This window comes from Aquarana catesbeiana, linkage group LG08 (genome assembly GCF_042186555.1).
Source record: "Aquarana catesbeiana isolate 2022-GZ linkage group LG08, ASM4218655v1, whole genome shotgun sequence".
Classification (NCBI taxonomy): domain Eukaryota; kingdom Metazoa; phylum Chordata; class Amphibia; order Anura; family Ranidae; genus Aquarana; species Aquarana catesbeiana.
In genome coordinates this window covers 247,338,756-247,355,110 of record NC_133331.1, presented here as the reverse complement: position 1 = coordinate 247,355,110, position 16,355 = coordinate 247,338,756, and the positions used below count along the sequence as shown (strand labels likewise).

Genomic DNA, 16,355 nt, shown 5'->3' with positions numbered 1-16,355 from the left:
GCCACATGCCCTCAACATGCGGGGTGCTTTGGGGCAGGAGCATCTTCCCCACAACCCTGGCAAGTGGTTGTGGGGGTCTGCAGGCAGGGGCTTATCAGAATTTTAACAAGGGGGCCCCCAGATCCCGCCCCCCATGTGAATGCGTAGAGGTACATAGTACCCCTACTCACTCACAAAAAAAGTGTAGTATAAAAAATTACAGTAGACAGTTTTTGACAAGTCCTTTATTTAAAAAACAAAAATAAAGATCCATCGTCAATCATGACGTCATGATGCCACCGTCGACCTTGAAAAAGAAAACAAAAAGGTCCGCTGCTGCCATCTAACAGCTTCGCCATATGACAGGTCTTACATAACTAAGGGGCGGGACCATACGGTGACCCCGATGGATCTACACCAGGGGACATTTTTCTTTTCTTTTGTTTTTTAAGTAATGGACTTGCCGAAAACTGCCTACTGTTATTTTTTACACTACATTTTTTTTTGGTGAATAGGTATGGGTACTATCTACCCCTACTCATTCACATGGGGGGCCCGGTATCTGGGGGCCCCCTTGTTAAATGGGTCTTCCAGTTTTCGACAAGCCAGGGTAGTGGGGAAGAGGCCCTTGTTCCCATCAACATGGGGACAAGGTGCTTCTGGGGGCAGAGTCCCTCCTGCCCCAAAGGACCTCCCATGTTGAGGAAATGTGTCCTGGTATAGTTCAGGAGGAGGGGCCACTTACTCGTCCGCTTTTAATGCATACTGTTAGACAGGTTTACTTGGTTGTCTGCAGGCTGGTCAGTAAGTTAAGCTTTATTTTTTCCTTGGATTTATCCTCGGCCTTGTTTATAACTGTTGTTAGCCCTCCAATGCTTCTTACTGATAACCAGTTATAGATGGGGGGCAAGTGGCGTACCCTTTTTGTTCCCCTCATCGGAGCCTCCCATCCCCTCATCAGAGTGTCCCCTCATTAGTGATCCCTCATTAGAGCCCCCTCATCAGTGCCCCCCATTACATTTTAGTTCCCATTAGAGCCCCCCCTTTACATCACAGTCCCCATCAGAGCACCCCTTTACATTATCTCTCTTTGCATACTAGTTCCCATCAGAGCCCACCATCAGCAACCCCCCTCATCAGGGCCCCCAATATCAGTGTTCCTTCATCATAGCCCCCCTTTCATAAAAGTCCCCCTCATCAGAGTCTCCCCCTTAGTGTCCCCTTCATTGGGTGTCCCCCTCATCACAGCCCCCCTACCAGTGTCCCCTCATTAGTGTTCTCCTCATTACTGTCCACCTTATCAGAGACCACTCATTAGAGACTCTTCATCATTGTAACCTCACAGTCCCCTCAGCAGAGCTCCCTAATCAGTGTCCCTTCATCACAGACCTGTCATCGGTGTTCCTCTTATCAGTGTCCACCTCATTAATGACCCACGTTATTAGAGCCCCTTTCATCAGTGTCCCTCTAAGCAGAGCCCCCTCATTTGTTTTCCCCTCATCAGAGCCTCCTCATCAGTGTCCCCTCATCACAGAACAGTCACTGGTGCCCCTCATCAACGTTCCCTCATCGCAGCCCCATCATCGGTGCCCTCCTCATCAGAGCCCCCTCATTAGTGTCCCCTCATCAAAGCCCCCTCATAATTGTCTCCTCATTACAGCCCCGTCATCAATGTCTTCTCATCTGAACCTCCCCATTCCCCCATCAGAGCCCCTTTTATTGTTCACCCTTACCAAGCAGCAGCAGAATAGGAGCTGGTACTCAGTAGGCAAAGCAGCCTAGACACATCGCACCACTCCGTGCATGGAGTGCAGAGTTCTTCTGTCAGTTTACCTCAGTTTATGTGCAGAGCTGTGGGGGGAAAATGAAGACATGCACAATTCTGCACAGCTCTGCTCTGCACCGCACCAGCGTTTTGATGTCAACGAGATACATAGAAAACAATTGTTTTCTGCCTTGCAGAGACCTGCAATTTTTTTTGCGCAGAGAAATGCAGGCTTCTGCAGATGGGGTGTGAATGAGGCACAAAAGTGCATCTGAACTGACTTCCCCATGTGGTCAAATCCCTATCCATGTACCTGAGCTAGAGAAGGTTGAGAGAGTTGACAGTTGCATTTAAAGTATAATATTCCTCAAACCTTACCCAGAATCCATTCCCACCGAAGGGTCCAAGCATGGCTCTGTACAGAGGCTCTTGTAGCAAAGCGAACACAGCACTGAGTAGGGATTGCAGACCAGTTAGGGTGCCAAAATGGCCTGATGGAAAGCTAAAATATTAATCAATAGAAAAATGGTGAAAGAAAGTTTAATATTATTTGCATTTTTAAAATTACAGTTACAAAAAAAAAGTTACAAAATATAAAAGGCTACATAAAAGTTATGCTACACATGGCTAATTATGTAATTTTAGTCTTAATTTGCTGGTAACTGAGTCATATACTGACAAATGTCACCAACATTTCAGGTGCACGGATACCCAGTTGGATTCAAAGTGGCTTGAACGTAAGATACAGGAATGCAGGGTCTGATTCAAATTGCTACACATGCACCTTGAAAACCATGGCACCATTAAAACACACAAACGTTCTAAAACCATTCACTGTTGCAACGCTTCTGACCTCTGTTACCAAGATATATAATAATAGATACTAGTATTCCTAAGAGTATTACAGAATGGACATTATTGACATTATCTAAACTCCATTCATCTATGTGAAGCTATTTAAAATGCATCATGTGAAGTCAGACTGCCTTATTTGTTTTTGTGATGACAATGGCAGGGGACTGACCAAGGACTTCTGCCAGACAGATAGTATTAACAGAGTCCCTGTGATGTAGTTGTAAGAAATTTCTTGTTAACATTTGTAAATTTTCTGACTTTCTATATTTATGACTGACAAAATGGTATCAGATTTTCCCCAAACGTGATGAAAATAGGGAGTTCTAATTAACAAAAACAGGCACAAAATTTTACATTGTCATTAATGTATTGTGTAAAAAAAAATGAAACCTTCAATATTATTGCTGAAAGAAGTATTTGCATTTGTATTTGACAACATGTGTAACACTCTTTATTGTCAATACCTTTTATCAAGATCTTTCTGTTGCTGTCAAAAGACCCTGTATATAAGTTAGGAGGTATACTGGCACATGGTGAAATTTATGAAAAAAAAAGTGATTTTCTGCTGCTTTTGACTGCATTGAAAATGTAAAAGATGAGGCACAGTGGGTTTTTTTTTTTTACATAATTTCTTTAATTTGTCAGGAATCAAACAATACAAAATGTCCCCATTGTTTCCAAATTATGCAGAAAATCAATAGTGAACAATAATGTATAGAAGCAATTATGTATATAAACTTTTATAACATGCACATTAATTTTAAGAGAGAAGTTTCAGGAAAAAAACTTAAATTTTAAATAAAGAATTTTGAAGCAAAATAAGGGTCAATGCCCATCAATGCAGCCTTATTAGTGCCCATCTGCAGCCTCACCATTGCACATTAATGAAGCCTGATCGGTGCCTATCTGTAGCCTCACCATTGCCCATTCATGACTCCTGATCAGTGCCCATCTGCAGCCTCACCATTGCTCATCATTGTAGCCTGATCAGTGCCCAGCTGCAGCCTTGCCATTGCCCATCATTGCAGCCTAATCAGTGCCTATCTGCAGCCTTGATCCTCACTGCAGCCTAATCAGTGCCTATCTGCAGCCTTGCTCCTTACTGCACCCTAATCAGTGCCCATCTGCAGCCTTGCCCACGATTGCACATCTACAGCCTTGCTCCTCACTGCAGCCTAATCAGTTCCCACCTGCAGCCTTGCTCCTCACTGCAGCCTAATCAGTGCCCATCTGCAGCCTTGCTCCTCACTGCAGCCTGATCAGTGCCCATCTGCAGCCTTGCCATTGCCGAAATAGACAGAGCCGGATCTCCTGTGTACTCAGCTTGGTATCACGCCCAGTCCCGCCCCTTGGCCCTGATCCTATGATGGACATAATGCCGGTCCAATGCCGGGACATCAATGCTAGGAGCCATCCAGGGGGCGGGACTGGGCGTTACTGCGAGCTGAGCCCAGTACACAGGAGATCTAGCTCTGTCTATTTCAGCAGCGCTCGTCCCGTCTGTGGCAGCCTATATAGGCATATAACACCCACACATGATTTTCCCCCTATTTTAAGGGGGCGAAAAGTGCATGTTATATGCCAATAAATACAATATTTTTATTGTAGGTTTTGACGTTTACAGTACATAACAGAGCCTATTGGGCATACCCAGGCTCAATTGCATAGCAAAAAAAAAAGCAGAAACAAAAGCACAATAAAAGCACAATAAAAACAACTATTTTTGTCCAAACTCAAAGATCCTTCCAGTCAAGGAACCAAGTTCCAACTGAGTAGCCGAGGGAAGATGTAAGTTCTTCTCGCATCAGCCAGCTGACTGAAATGATCCGGAGTCGGAGAGTCAGAAAAAGTTTCTACTGCCTTGGATTTACCGGCTTCAAGTTGTTGGACTTCAGAGGACATCTCAGAGCGGATCGCTTTAATAGTGGAGCTGTACTCCCCCTGGCGGTGAGCTTAAAGGCTTCCCATACCACAGAGGTGAGGCGGAGCCTTCATTTAATTCCCAGTATTGTGGAGAGACCATCTCCTCAACCTTAGGGTCTTGTAACCACTTAGTTGCCAAACGCCAGCACCTCTGACCCCTGTTCTCTATCAACGCCAAGGTGACCTCCAGAGGGGCGTGATCTAAGAGGCCTGCAGGCAAATACAAGACCTCCCGCACCGCCGCTAGGGCACAGGCGTTGCCAAAGACCGGATCAATTCTAGATCCCAACTTATGAGTGGTAGAGTGGAAGGAGTAGGCCCTAGTGGTCTGGTGCTTCCATCTCCAAATTTCAGTATAATTAAAGGCTTGTGCCCATTGAAGTTAATTAAGGATATATACTCTATTAAGATTAGATAAGTCCAGAGATGGATCGAGGGTGGAGTTAAAATCCCCAGCTATATAAAGCCTGGAGAATTGTAGTGTGGCTAACTTTTCATATACAGTGTACAAGACCACAGTATAACAGTATAATACGACCTTCTGGGTCAATCACCAGGTGCAGAACCTTGTATGGAGGGGATTTATTTAGTAGTATAGCTACTCATGCATAGCTAGAATAGGTTGCATGGAATGACTGTTGAATCCAGGGCCTACGAAGAGCAAGGATCTTGTTGCCAAGGAGTTGCGTTTCCTGTAGGAACAAAATATGGGGCCTATGGTGGCTCAGGTACTTAAACATCAAAGCTCTCTTAATTTTGTCGTTTAAGCTCCGGACATTCCAAGATACAAGTTTCAGTTCCATACCAGTAGATAGATAATACACATAAGGGAGGCTTCTGCCTATTTGGATACTGAGAGCGGTTGTAGAACAGAGCCACTCTAGAGATGACATATCGTTTGGCCGGTGAGTACAGTTTAGAGCGTACATTACATAGAAATAAAAAAACAACAATAAAACCAAAATAAACTATAACCTTGCTACTGGCCACAGGTAGAACTACATTGACTAACCCTAGAACCAGCAGTGGGTTGAATTCCCTACTAACTGGAAACCCCAACAACAGTTCCAGTCAGTTTAATACCCTGAACTCTAACTAGATCTTCTTTTTGAAGTTATTCCAGGTATATGGAGAGTAGCAGTTCAACAACTTCATTTGTTCTCTGAGAAGATAAACCTTGAGGGAGTAAGTGTGAAGCAAGCTCAAATTTGCACAAAAAATAGTAGGATAAGACAAATTCAAGATATGGAGGATCTATGCACCTGTTGATTCCAAGAGATAAGATTTCGTTAGCACAAGGCGGTCAGCCAGTCATCAGCATCCGCAGGGGTATCAAAGAAACAAACCATTTCTTCATGTTGGACACGGAGACGGCTGGGATAATGCATGCTGTATTTAATATTTTTATCCCTGAGCCTTTTACAGACAACATTGAAGGTTTTCCTCTTCCTCTGCAAATCAGCCGAGAAATCAGGGACAAGAAGAAAGGCGGTGTTGCTGTATTTGAGTGTGGGGTGTTTGTAGGCTTCAGAAAGGATCCTGTCCCTGTCTCTGTAGTTGAGAAAGCGGGCCAAGCAAGGTCTGGGATTGGTCCCAGGGTTGGCCCGGCCCATGAGCTCTCTCAACCACATAAGGGGGGGGGGGGATCTGCAAGATCTGGCAGGCTTTTAAAGAACTCCTCCGCAAACTCCGCTGGGCGATCCCCCTCAGCCCCCCCAGGGAGACCCAGGACTCTAACATTATTGCGCCTAAGACGATTTTCAGCATCATACGATTTTGCAACAAGGGTCTGTACTGTGCGCTGCAACTCTGCTATGGAGGTAACATCAGTGGCGGTAAGATCTTCTGTGGCGGATACTCTGGTCTCTGTTTCGGTCAGCCTCCCCTTATTTTGTCCAAGTCGTTCCGTATAAGATTGCATTCTTCTGCAAGGTGATCTATGCGCACCAGCAGCGATCTCCTGCTCTTTTCAATCGCATCGAGGATCATGGTTGTGCTGTCTTGAGGCGCTGCCCCCAAAACCTCCCTGGGATCCATTTCCATCTCAGCCAGCAAGGCCTGGAGCTTCCCAAATAAGACGGCGTCAGGCCGCGTAGAAGAGGTCAGTGGCAGCTGAAGTGATGTGACAGATTTGTTAGATTTGGTAGTCTTTTTTTTTTTTTGAAGACATCTGCAGGGGTTATGCACTGGGAGGAGACCGCAATGCAGGAGAGTAGACTGTACCCTGGTAGACTACCCCCAGGATGTGCAGGAACAGCCAAGATGCCAGCTGTCACAGGGCCTCAGGAGTCTGCGTTCGGTGCTGACAGGCAGTTTCAGTCAAGCGGCCCCTTATACTCTTATAGTGGAATGAGGAGATGGGCAAGGATTGCAGGTCCGTGTGGCGGAATCTGTGGTGGATGAGGCCAGAGCAGACCGGCAGGTAGGCCAGTAAGATAGCCGCAGTCGCAAGGCCCCAGGAGCCTGTGGTCAGTTCGGACAGGCTAGTTCAGCTAGGCAGATCCCTATACTGTTGCAGTGGAGTAAGAGATGTGGATGATTTGCCAGACGAGATTTGGAGGCTTACCAAGCAAGGCTGGTGATGTATTATGATCAGGCTATGGTCAGGCCACGGTTGGATTAGCACTGCCAGATTGATCGTCTGTTCCCAAAAAATATTTGGCTGGGGCTGGAGCAGGGGATGTAGAGGAACTGCCAGAGGAGGTTTGGAGGTTCACCGGGCTTTTTTCAGCAAGGATTGCAATGGATTAGGATTAGGATGGTCGGGCCACGGGTGTAAGGAGCCCGCTGCGGCTGGATTAACACTGGCAAATCGAGCGTCCATTCCCAAAACATATTTGGCTGCAGCTGGAGCAGGGGATGTGGAGGAACTGCTAGAGGAGGTTTGGAGGCTCACCAGGTTTTTTTCAGCATGGCGATGGATTAAGATCAGGATTACTGGCGCTTCTCTCGGACACATCTGCTGTGGCTCAAATCCGGACACGCCCCCCTGCCATTACTGTTTAACCACTTCAGCCCCGGAAGGTTTCACCCACTTCATGACCAGGCCATTTTTTGTGATACGGCACTACGTTGCTTTAACTGACAATTGCGCGGTACCAAAACAAAATGTATGTCCTTTTTTTCCCCAGAAATAGAGCTTTCTTTTGGTGGTATAAATAAAAAAAGACCAACAATTTTGAAAAAAAACTTTATTTTTTGCTATACTTTCTGCTATAAATTATACCCAATAAAAAAAATGTACAAATTCAAATTTCTCCATCAATTTTTAGGCCAATATGTATTCTGCTATATATTTTCGGTAAAAAATCCTAATAAGCGTATATTAATTGGTTTGCGCAAAAGTTATTGCGTCTACAAACTATGGGATATTTTTATGGCATTTTTATTTTTATATTTTTTTATTAGTAATGGCGGCGATCAGTGTTTTTTAAAGGGACTGCGACATTGCAGCGGACAAATCGGACACTGAGTGACACTTTTTGTGGACCAGTGACACTAATACAGTGATCAGTGGTGAAAAAATGCACTCTCGCTGTACTGACACTGGCAGGGAAGGGGTTAACACCAAGGGCGATCAAAGGGTTAAGTGTGCTCCTAGGGAGTGCTTTCTAACTGTGGGGGGAATGTTGTGACTGGAGGAAAACAGATCTGTGTCTCTGCTTAGCAGAAACACAAGATCTCTATTTTCCGCTCTGACAGAACGGCAGTCTGCCTTGTTTACATAGGCAGACCGCCTCTCTGCCTCTCCTGTCAATGATCAGCTGATTGGCTCCCGCTGTGTCCAATCACAGCAGGAGCTGGTTGCCAGCAGCACGCACGCATGCCCCTGACCCAGGAAGAGACAACAACGTACAGGTACGTTGTTTCGTGCAATCGGGCCGCCCTGCTGTTGTAAATGGGCGGTCTGGAAGTGGTTAACATTCTGCTCCCATTGACATCAATGTGGTTCTGATTCAGCACCTGAAATTTAGTTATGTTCTGCAAACCTGCCTTGAACCGAGACCTACGTACTCCATCCCTATTAGTCATAATTACAGTATCTCACAAAAGTGAGTACACCCTCACATTTTTGTAAATATTTTAGTCTATCTTTTCATGTGACAACACTGAAGAAATTACACTTTGCTACAATGTAAAGTAGTGAATGTACAGCTTGTATAACAGTGTAAATTTGCTGTACTCTCAAAATAACTCAACGCACAGCCATTAACCACTTGACCACTGGGCACTTAAACCCCCTTCCTAACCAGACCAATTTTCAGCTTTCGGTGCTCTCACATTTTGAATGACAATTACTCAGTCATACAACACTGTACCCATATGAAATTTTTGTCCTTTTTTTCACACAAATAGAGCTTTCTTTTGGTGGTATTTAATCACCATTGGGTTTTTTATCTTTTGCACTATAAAAGAAAAAAGACTGAAAATTTGGTAAAAAAAATGAATTTTTATTTGTTTCTGTTATAAAATTTAGCAAATTAGTAATTTTTCTTCGCAAATTTTGGCCAAAATTTATACTGCTACATATCTTTGGTAAAAATAAGTACAACTTGGTGTACATTATTTGGTCTTTGTGAATGTTAGAGAGTCCAAAAGCTATGGTGCCAATATCTGAAAATTGATCACACCTGAAGTACTGATGGCCTATCTAATTTCTTGAGACCCTAACATGCCAGAAAAGTACAAATACCCCCCAAATGACCCCTTTCTGGAAAGAAGACATTCCAAGTTATTTGAAAAGATGCATGGTGAGTTTTTTTGAAGTTGTCATTTTTTCCCATAATTCTTTGCAAAATCAAGATTTTTTTTTTCTTTTTTTTTTTTTCACAAAATTGTCATTTTAGAAGGTTATTTCTCACACACCGCATATGCATACCACAAATTATACCCCAGAACACATTCTGCTATTACTCCCGAGTATGGCAATACCACATGTGTGAGACTTTTACACAGCGTGGCCACATACAGAGGCCCAACATGCAGGGAGCACCTCCAGGCGTTCTGGAGCACCCAGGCCAATTCTTATATTTCTCTCCTACATGTAAAAATCATCATTTATTTGCTAGAAAATTACATAGAACCCTGCAACGAGCCCCTTGCTCGCTCGGTTCTACTCTCCCGACACTCCTCTGCTGCTATAGAATCAGATTGCACATCGTAACATCTGATTGTTCGGTCATCCGATGCTCCGGGATTAGAACTACAGCTATGTGCTGTTCTAACCCAGTTGTGATAGCTCAGAACAAACACCAGGCAGGCTGTATGTAAGTTCAACCAGGAATCTCTTTTATTGGAAAATACAGGCTCTTTTATACACTAAAAGTGGAGGTGCATACCTCCGGCTCATATTACTCTAACAATACACCTGTAACCTAATTAACCTAATTAACATGGGCTAATTAACTAATCCCTTTAGACAGCCTAGATGACTCAGACATGACCTTTAGGCCAGAATGGCCGTCTTGTACCTCAGAAAACCCAATCAACATTATCACAATAGCAGAGTTAATTAACACAAACAACAATGGGGATCTAGGGACTCTTAGATCCCATACTAGAGACTTATTTACAATACACATTCTAGCAGGCAACTGACAGACAGGTGCTGGAATTTATATCACCATCTTCTAACAGTATCTGTCCCAGCATTATAAATCAGCCACTATTTCTAATATGGCAAATCCAGGGTCCCCAGAGTCTGTGTGTCCTGGGGGACCAGGACCCGAATCCACAGTAGTACCACCTCAAGGGTCCCCAGGCATACAGCTCACAAAGAGCACCGTTCCCCCAAATGCCAGGGCCCACGATCGATCGGCAAGAGGCTAGCATTCAGTCCCCTCCAAAAGTCTCTCTCCCGGCTAGGTCTGTCACATTTCTCCCCTTTCGGCAGGAGACTAACACAGGAGGAGACCCCAGACGGGTTGACTCCAAAGTTAGTCAGTAGTTCCAGTCCTCTAACGCCTGTACCCACACAGTACCCCAAACAAATTGTTCCAAACAAAGCATTACTCACCCAGCCAACCTCTGCCTCTCTCGGAGAACATATCTGCCGCTGGGGAGAGGCCTGGACTGGCCCTTCTTCCTGGAGTCCTTTCTGCCGCTGGAAAGAAGACAGGGTGTCTGGACTCACTCTGTCATGCTGTTGGGGATCTGGGCCGACTGCCCAGCATCCTTGGGGTATACAGGTGGAGACTGAAGTCCCATCCACCTTCACAGGAAATCCATCCTCTGTTAGTTGAGGGCAGAGTCCAGCAGTACTCGGCCCTGTTGCCAGCCCTTCTACTGGAAACCCCACACCATCTGCTCCGGCTAACTGTTGAGGAGGGAGGCCGACTGCCCTGCCTCCCTGGAACTCTGTAGTTGTTGCTGGTGCTGGGCAGAGGTTGGTAACACTCTGCCCTGTTGCCAGCACTTCTGCTGGGGACTCCGCATCCTCCGCTCCAGCTAATCGTTGGGGCAGGAGGCTGGCTTCCTCCACTCCCAAACTGTGTAGCTGCCATTGGGGAGGTGAACCGGCTGATTCCTTTTCCATACCCTCATCTGGCTGTTGGGACGATATGTCTGTGGTACTGTCTCCCAGGTGCACGGATCTTTGCTGGGGAGGAAAGACCACTTCCTCCATCCTGGCCAACTGTTGGGGAGGGACGACGAACACCTCCTCTCCCTTCTCCCCCTGTATCCTGATCTGCTGCTGGGAAGTGACCACCTCCTTCTCACCCTGAGCCTCCGGAACCGCCGCAGGTGTAGGGCAGAGATCTTGGACCCTCTGTCCGGTTGCCGGCGCTTCAGCTGGGGAAGTTCCTTGTAACTTCACAGATACTTCTGTTGGTGCTGGGCAGAGCACAGTGAAGTTTGGCCCTAATAACAGCTCTTCTTCTGCTGGAGGCTCACCAGGTTGTTCTTCCTCAGCAGAAAAGTCTATCAAATCCCCTGTCTCTGTAACTGGTGTCTGGGGATAAAGGTTCACCATCTCTTCTCCGTGGAACCCAGAAGATGCTATCAGTGCTGGGCAGAGGTTAGCAGAGCTCTGCCCTGTTGTCAGCACTTCAGGTTTGGGGATGGCAATCTTCAGATTTTCCACTGCCGATTCTCTGGCATGCTGCTGGACAGGCACATTCCTCCATCCAAGATCATCCCATGCAGAAACAGGTTCATCAAGGTCAGTCAGCACTTGCTGCATCCGCCATAAGACCGCCGCCTCTATAGCTGCGGGGGCAGGTTGGCAAACCACACTGTTACTCTGCCACATTGTCAACTCTTCAGCCAGGATTTCAGAGTTGTCAACTGGTATTTCCTGATAGTCCCAGGCAAAGGGAGCCCCACCCTGCTGCTGAGCAGAGTCTAGCAGCTGTCTGTAGGCCATCTCAAGCTCCCATTCCTGAACGGCCAGAAACTCCAAATCTTCCTGTGCCCAGTGCACTTCCGAGACATTCAGTCTCCGCTCTCTGTGCTCCATTATTTCCTCCAAACGCCACTCCCGATCACTCCCAAAGTCAGGGTCCCTGGACAGCCTCCAGTACAACAATCCCAGGCCATCGTAGTCAAAGCCTTCCGTGGGGATGTCATCCGCTGTCAACGGGCACACTTGGGCTACATACCACTGGAGGGCTCTGTAGCTCTCGTCCAGCCGCATTTCTGCCCGGATCAGCCTGCTTAACTCAGCTGTCCACTCCTGGTTCGGCTGTTCCCCCAATAACAGCATTCGCACTTCGTACTGCGACCAGTACCTTACATGGATGGAGGGGAGAACTTTTCCCTGGTTTCGCTGCTCACGGGCTAGCGCTTCCTTCCAGAGTTCGCAGCGGATAGAATCAAACCATCCTAGCAGGACCTGCTCTGATACTGGTCCTCTGTGCTGTATCTGCATCTCTCGCAACCTCCTTCTGAATTCCTCTTCCATGGTGGCTGGTATCTGTACCTCTCCTCTCCTGCTATCTGGAACTTGGATCCAGGTGATGGTTTGGATGTGTTCACGGCAAGGAAGCACAATCCCACCATTCCCTCCACGGCTCTCAAGTAAGTCTTTCAGCGTGGCTCTCCTGCAGGCTGCATAGCTGGCCATTCACTGTGGTGGTTTGGAGTGTCCCAGTAACTGGAGAGCAAATCCCACCACTGCCAACCAATGTAACAAGCCCCTTGCTCGCTTGGTTCTACTCTCCCGACACTCCTCTGCTGCTATAGAATCAGATTGCAGATCGCAAAATCTGATTGTTCGGTCATCCAAATGCCAGGGCCCACGATCGATCGGCAAGAGGCTAGCATTCAGTCCCCTCCAAAAGTCTCTCTCCCGGCTAGGTCTGTCACAAACCCCAAAACATTATATATATATTTTTTTTAGCAAAGACCCTAGAGAATACAATGGCGGTTGTTGCAACTTTTTATCTCGCATGGTATTTGCGCAGCAATGTTTCGAACGCGTTTTTTTTGGAAAAAAAAACAGTTTCGTGCTTTAAAAAAAAACAAATCCGTAAAGTTAGCCCAATGTTTTTGCATAATGTGAAAGATGAAGTTACGCCGAGTAAATAGATACCTAACATGTCATCCTTCAAAATTGCACACGCTAGTGGAATGGTGCCAAACTTCGCTACTTAAAAATCTCCATAGGTGACACTTTAACATTTTTTACTGGTTACATGTTTTGAGTTACAGAGGAGGTCTAGAGCCAAAATTATTGCTCTCGCTCCAACGTTCGCAGTGATACCTCACATGTGTGGTTTAAACACCGTTTTCATATGTGGGCGGGACTTACGTATGCGTTCGCTTCTGCATGCGAGCACACAGACAGGGGCGCTTTAAAATTTTTATTTATTTTTTTGTATTGTTCATTTTACTTTATTTTAGTTTGACACTTTTTTCCAAAAAAATAAATTTTGATCACTTTTATTCCTATTACAAGGAATGTAAACATCCCTTGTAATAGGAATATAGCATGACAGGTCCTCTTTACAGTGAGATATAGGGTCTAGGCTGGGAAGCCTGAAATAAAAAAAAAAAAACGATCCTGGCTTCGATCGTAGCGGTGAGTCGGTAGAAGCACCGGAGGGTGGTGGGAAGGGGGGGGGCATCCCCTCTCACCGCCCATAAGAACGATCAAGTAGTGGAACAGCTGTTATAATCATTCTTATGGTGTAGGGTATCGCCGGCTGAAAAAGCTGATATCTGAATGATGCCTGTAGCTGCAGGCATCATTCAGATATCCCCGCACAAAGTCAAGGACGTCATATGACGGTGGGCGGGAACTGGTTAAAAATTGCAAGGTATTGCGGGGTATTGCAGAGTATTGCTGGGTATTGCGGGGTATTGCAGAGTAGTGCAGGTTAGTGCAAGGTAGTGCAGGGTAGTGCAGGGTATTGCGGGGTAGTGCAGGGTATTGCAGAGTATTTGCGGAGTAGTGCAGGATATTGCAGGGTATTGCGGGGTATTGCAGAGTATTGCGGGGTATTGCAGGGTAGTGCAGAGTATTGCGGGGTATTGCAGGGTAGATTGCGGGGTATTGCTGGGTATATTGCTGGGTATATTGCTGGGTATATTGCAGGGTATATTGCAGGGTATATTGCAGGGTGTATTGCAGAGTGTATTGCAGGGTATATTGCAGAGTATTGCAGGGTATATTTCAGAGTATTGCAGGGTATATTGCAGGGTATATTGCAGGGTGTATTGCAGGGTGTATGGCAGGGTGTATGGCAGGGTGTATGGCAGGGTGTATTGCAGGGTGTATTGCAGGGAATATTGCAGGGATAGCTGAGCATGGAGGGATGGATGTGACTGCAATTGTCACTGAGCAGCGCTGTGGGCACTACACATGCAGCCCACAGCGGTGCTGCCATCCGATCCCTCCCCCTCTCCCCTCGCACTGTACCGATCGGTACACAGAGGGGAGGGAGGAACCGGCGTCATGACATGACGTCGGTTTGTTAACATGTGATCGCTCCGTCATTTGACGTCATCATCCGTCATCACGGAGCGGGTGCGCGCCCTAGGGGGCGCGCGAGAGCGGGATTCTGGGAGGACGTCCTACGGACGTCCACCCAGAACTAGCCGACCGCGCTGCAGCTGTCTTTCGGCTATAGCACAGTCGGCAAGTGGTTAATGTCTAAACTGCTGGCAACAAAAGTGAGTACACCCCTAAGAGAAAATGTCCAAATTGGGCCCAATTATCCATTTTCCCTCCCCGGTGCCATGTGACTCATTAATGTTACAAGGTCTCAGGTGTGAATTGGGAGCAGGTGTGTTAAATTTGGTGTTATCGCTCTCTCTCTCATACTGATCACTGGAAGTTCAACATGGCACCTCATGGCAAAGAACTCTCTGAGGATCTGAAAAAAAAAATGTTGCTCTGCATAAAGTTGGCCTAGACTATAAGAAGATTGCCAAGACCCTGAAACTGAACTGCAGGATGATAGCCAAGACCATACAGTGGTTTAACAGGAAAAGTTCCACTCAGAACAGGCATCTCCATGATCAACCAAAGAAGTTGAGTGCACATGCTCAGCATCATATCCAGAGGTTGTCTTTGGGAAATAGACGTATGAGTGCTGCCAGCATTGCTGCAGAGGTTGAAGGGGTGGGGGGTCAGCCTGTCAGTGCTCAGACCATATGCCACACACTGCATCAAATTGGTCTGCATGGCTGTCGTCCCAGAAAGAAGCCTCTTCTAAAGAGGATGCACAAGAAAGCCAGCAAACAGTTTGCTGAAGACAAGCAGACTAAGGACATTGATTACCTTAACCATGTCCTGTGATCTAATGAGACCAAGTTAACCTTATTTGGTTCCGATGGTGTCAAGTGTGTGTGGCGGCAACCAGGTGAGGATTGATGGGTGGCGAGCCAGCAGCCGCAAAATTCATGTATAGCTGCTTGCTGTCTCTTTGCTAGGAAGAGGTTACTCGGTATGTCTTTTGCAGGGTATTTCTTGTGCAAACTGTGTATTGCTATTTCCATTGCATATGGCGACTTCTATGGAGCAGGGAATTTTCATTTTGTGTTATTCGGTTTAGGGCTTTATTAAACTGAAGTGCCCCTGTTTCTCTGTCCCAGTTGAAAGCGCTATTGTTGGATGATGTTGGAATTTTTGTGCTTGGACACACCATTTTCTCATAGTTCAGCTCCTTCATGCCTCTTATCAGTTTGGTTGTCCTTTTCTGCCCTTTCTTTAGTTCCCCAATATCCTTTTTGTGAACTTGTGTCAGAAACTGGACTGCATATACCAGATGAGGTCATACTAATGCTTTGTACAGGGACAAAATTGTATCTTTCTCTTTGGAGTCTATACCTCTTTTAATATAGGAAAGTACTGTATTTTGCTAGCTTTAGAAACTGCAGCTCGGCATTGCATGCTATTAAGTCAATGATCTACCAGAACACCCAGATCCTTCTCAACCTTTTGATTCCCCTATAATTATATGTGAATATTTTTTTAAGCTCCTCCTATGACATTACTAAAACAATTATTCATGTGTTTCTAGGCATACATTGGGGTTTACTACTATGATAGTGTTTTTAAATGTATCACATGTTATGGGATATATAGCAGAAATGTAATATTTACAGGGCAAAAGCACTTTGATAGTATTATCGGGGAAAAAAAAATACAGGACAAATTTACAACTAAAATGTTGTATTGTACAGTAAACATTTCACAGCACTATATACTTACACTGCAGCATACAATCCCCCACATGCCGAGTGAATAAAGCCTCTGACCATTGTATGAAGGATAAAAGTGAAGAACTGAAAAAACAATGAACAGCAATAAATCAGTCAAATTTTTAATAGCAAAATGCCCTGGTTTGATATATACCTACAAACAATTAAAAACTTATGATAAGGA

At 45.7% G+C, this 16,355-nt stretch overlaps 1 protein-coding gene across 1 annotated transcript in view; it reads right to left on the bottom strand.

Annotated features, from left to right (window-relative positions):
• Nucleotides 1-16,355, bottom strand: part of SLC43A1 (solute carrier family 43 member 1) — a 639,315-nt gene that overhangs the window by 23,383 nt on the left and 599,577 nt on the right. Inside the window, exons 13-14 of the mRNA XM_073596982.1 lie at nt 16,182-16,255; nt 2,123-2,246 (exon numbers count right to left, since the gene is read on the bottom strand). Coding sequence (XP_073453083.1) covers nt 2,123-2,246; nt 16,182-16,255 — 198 coding nt within the window. The remainder of the gene's footprint in view (nt 1-2,122; nt 2,247-16,181; nt 16,256-16,355) is intronic.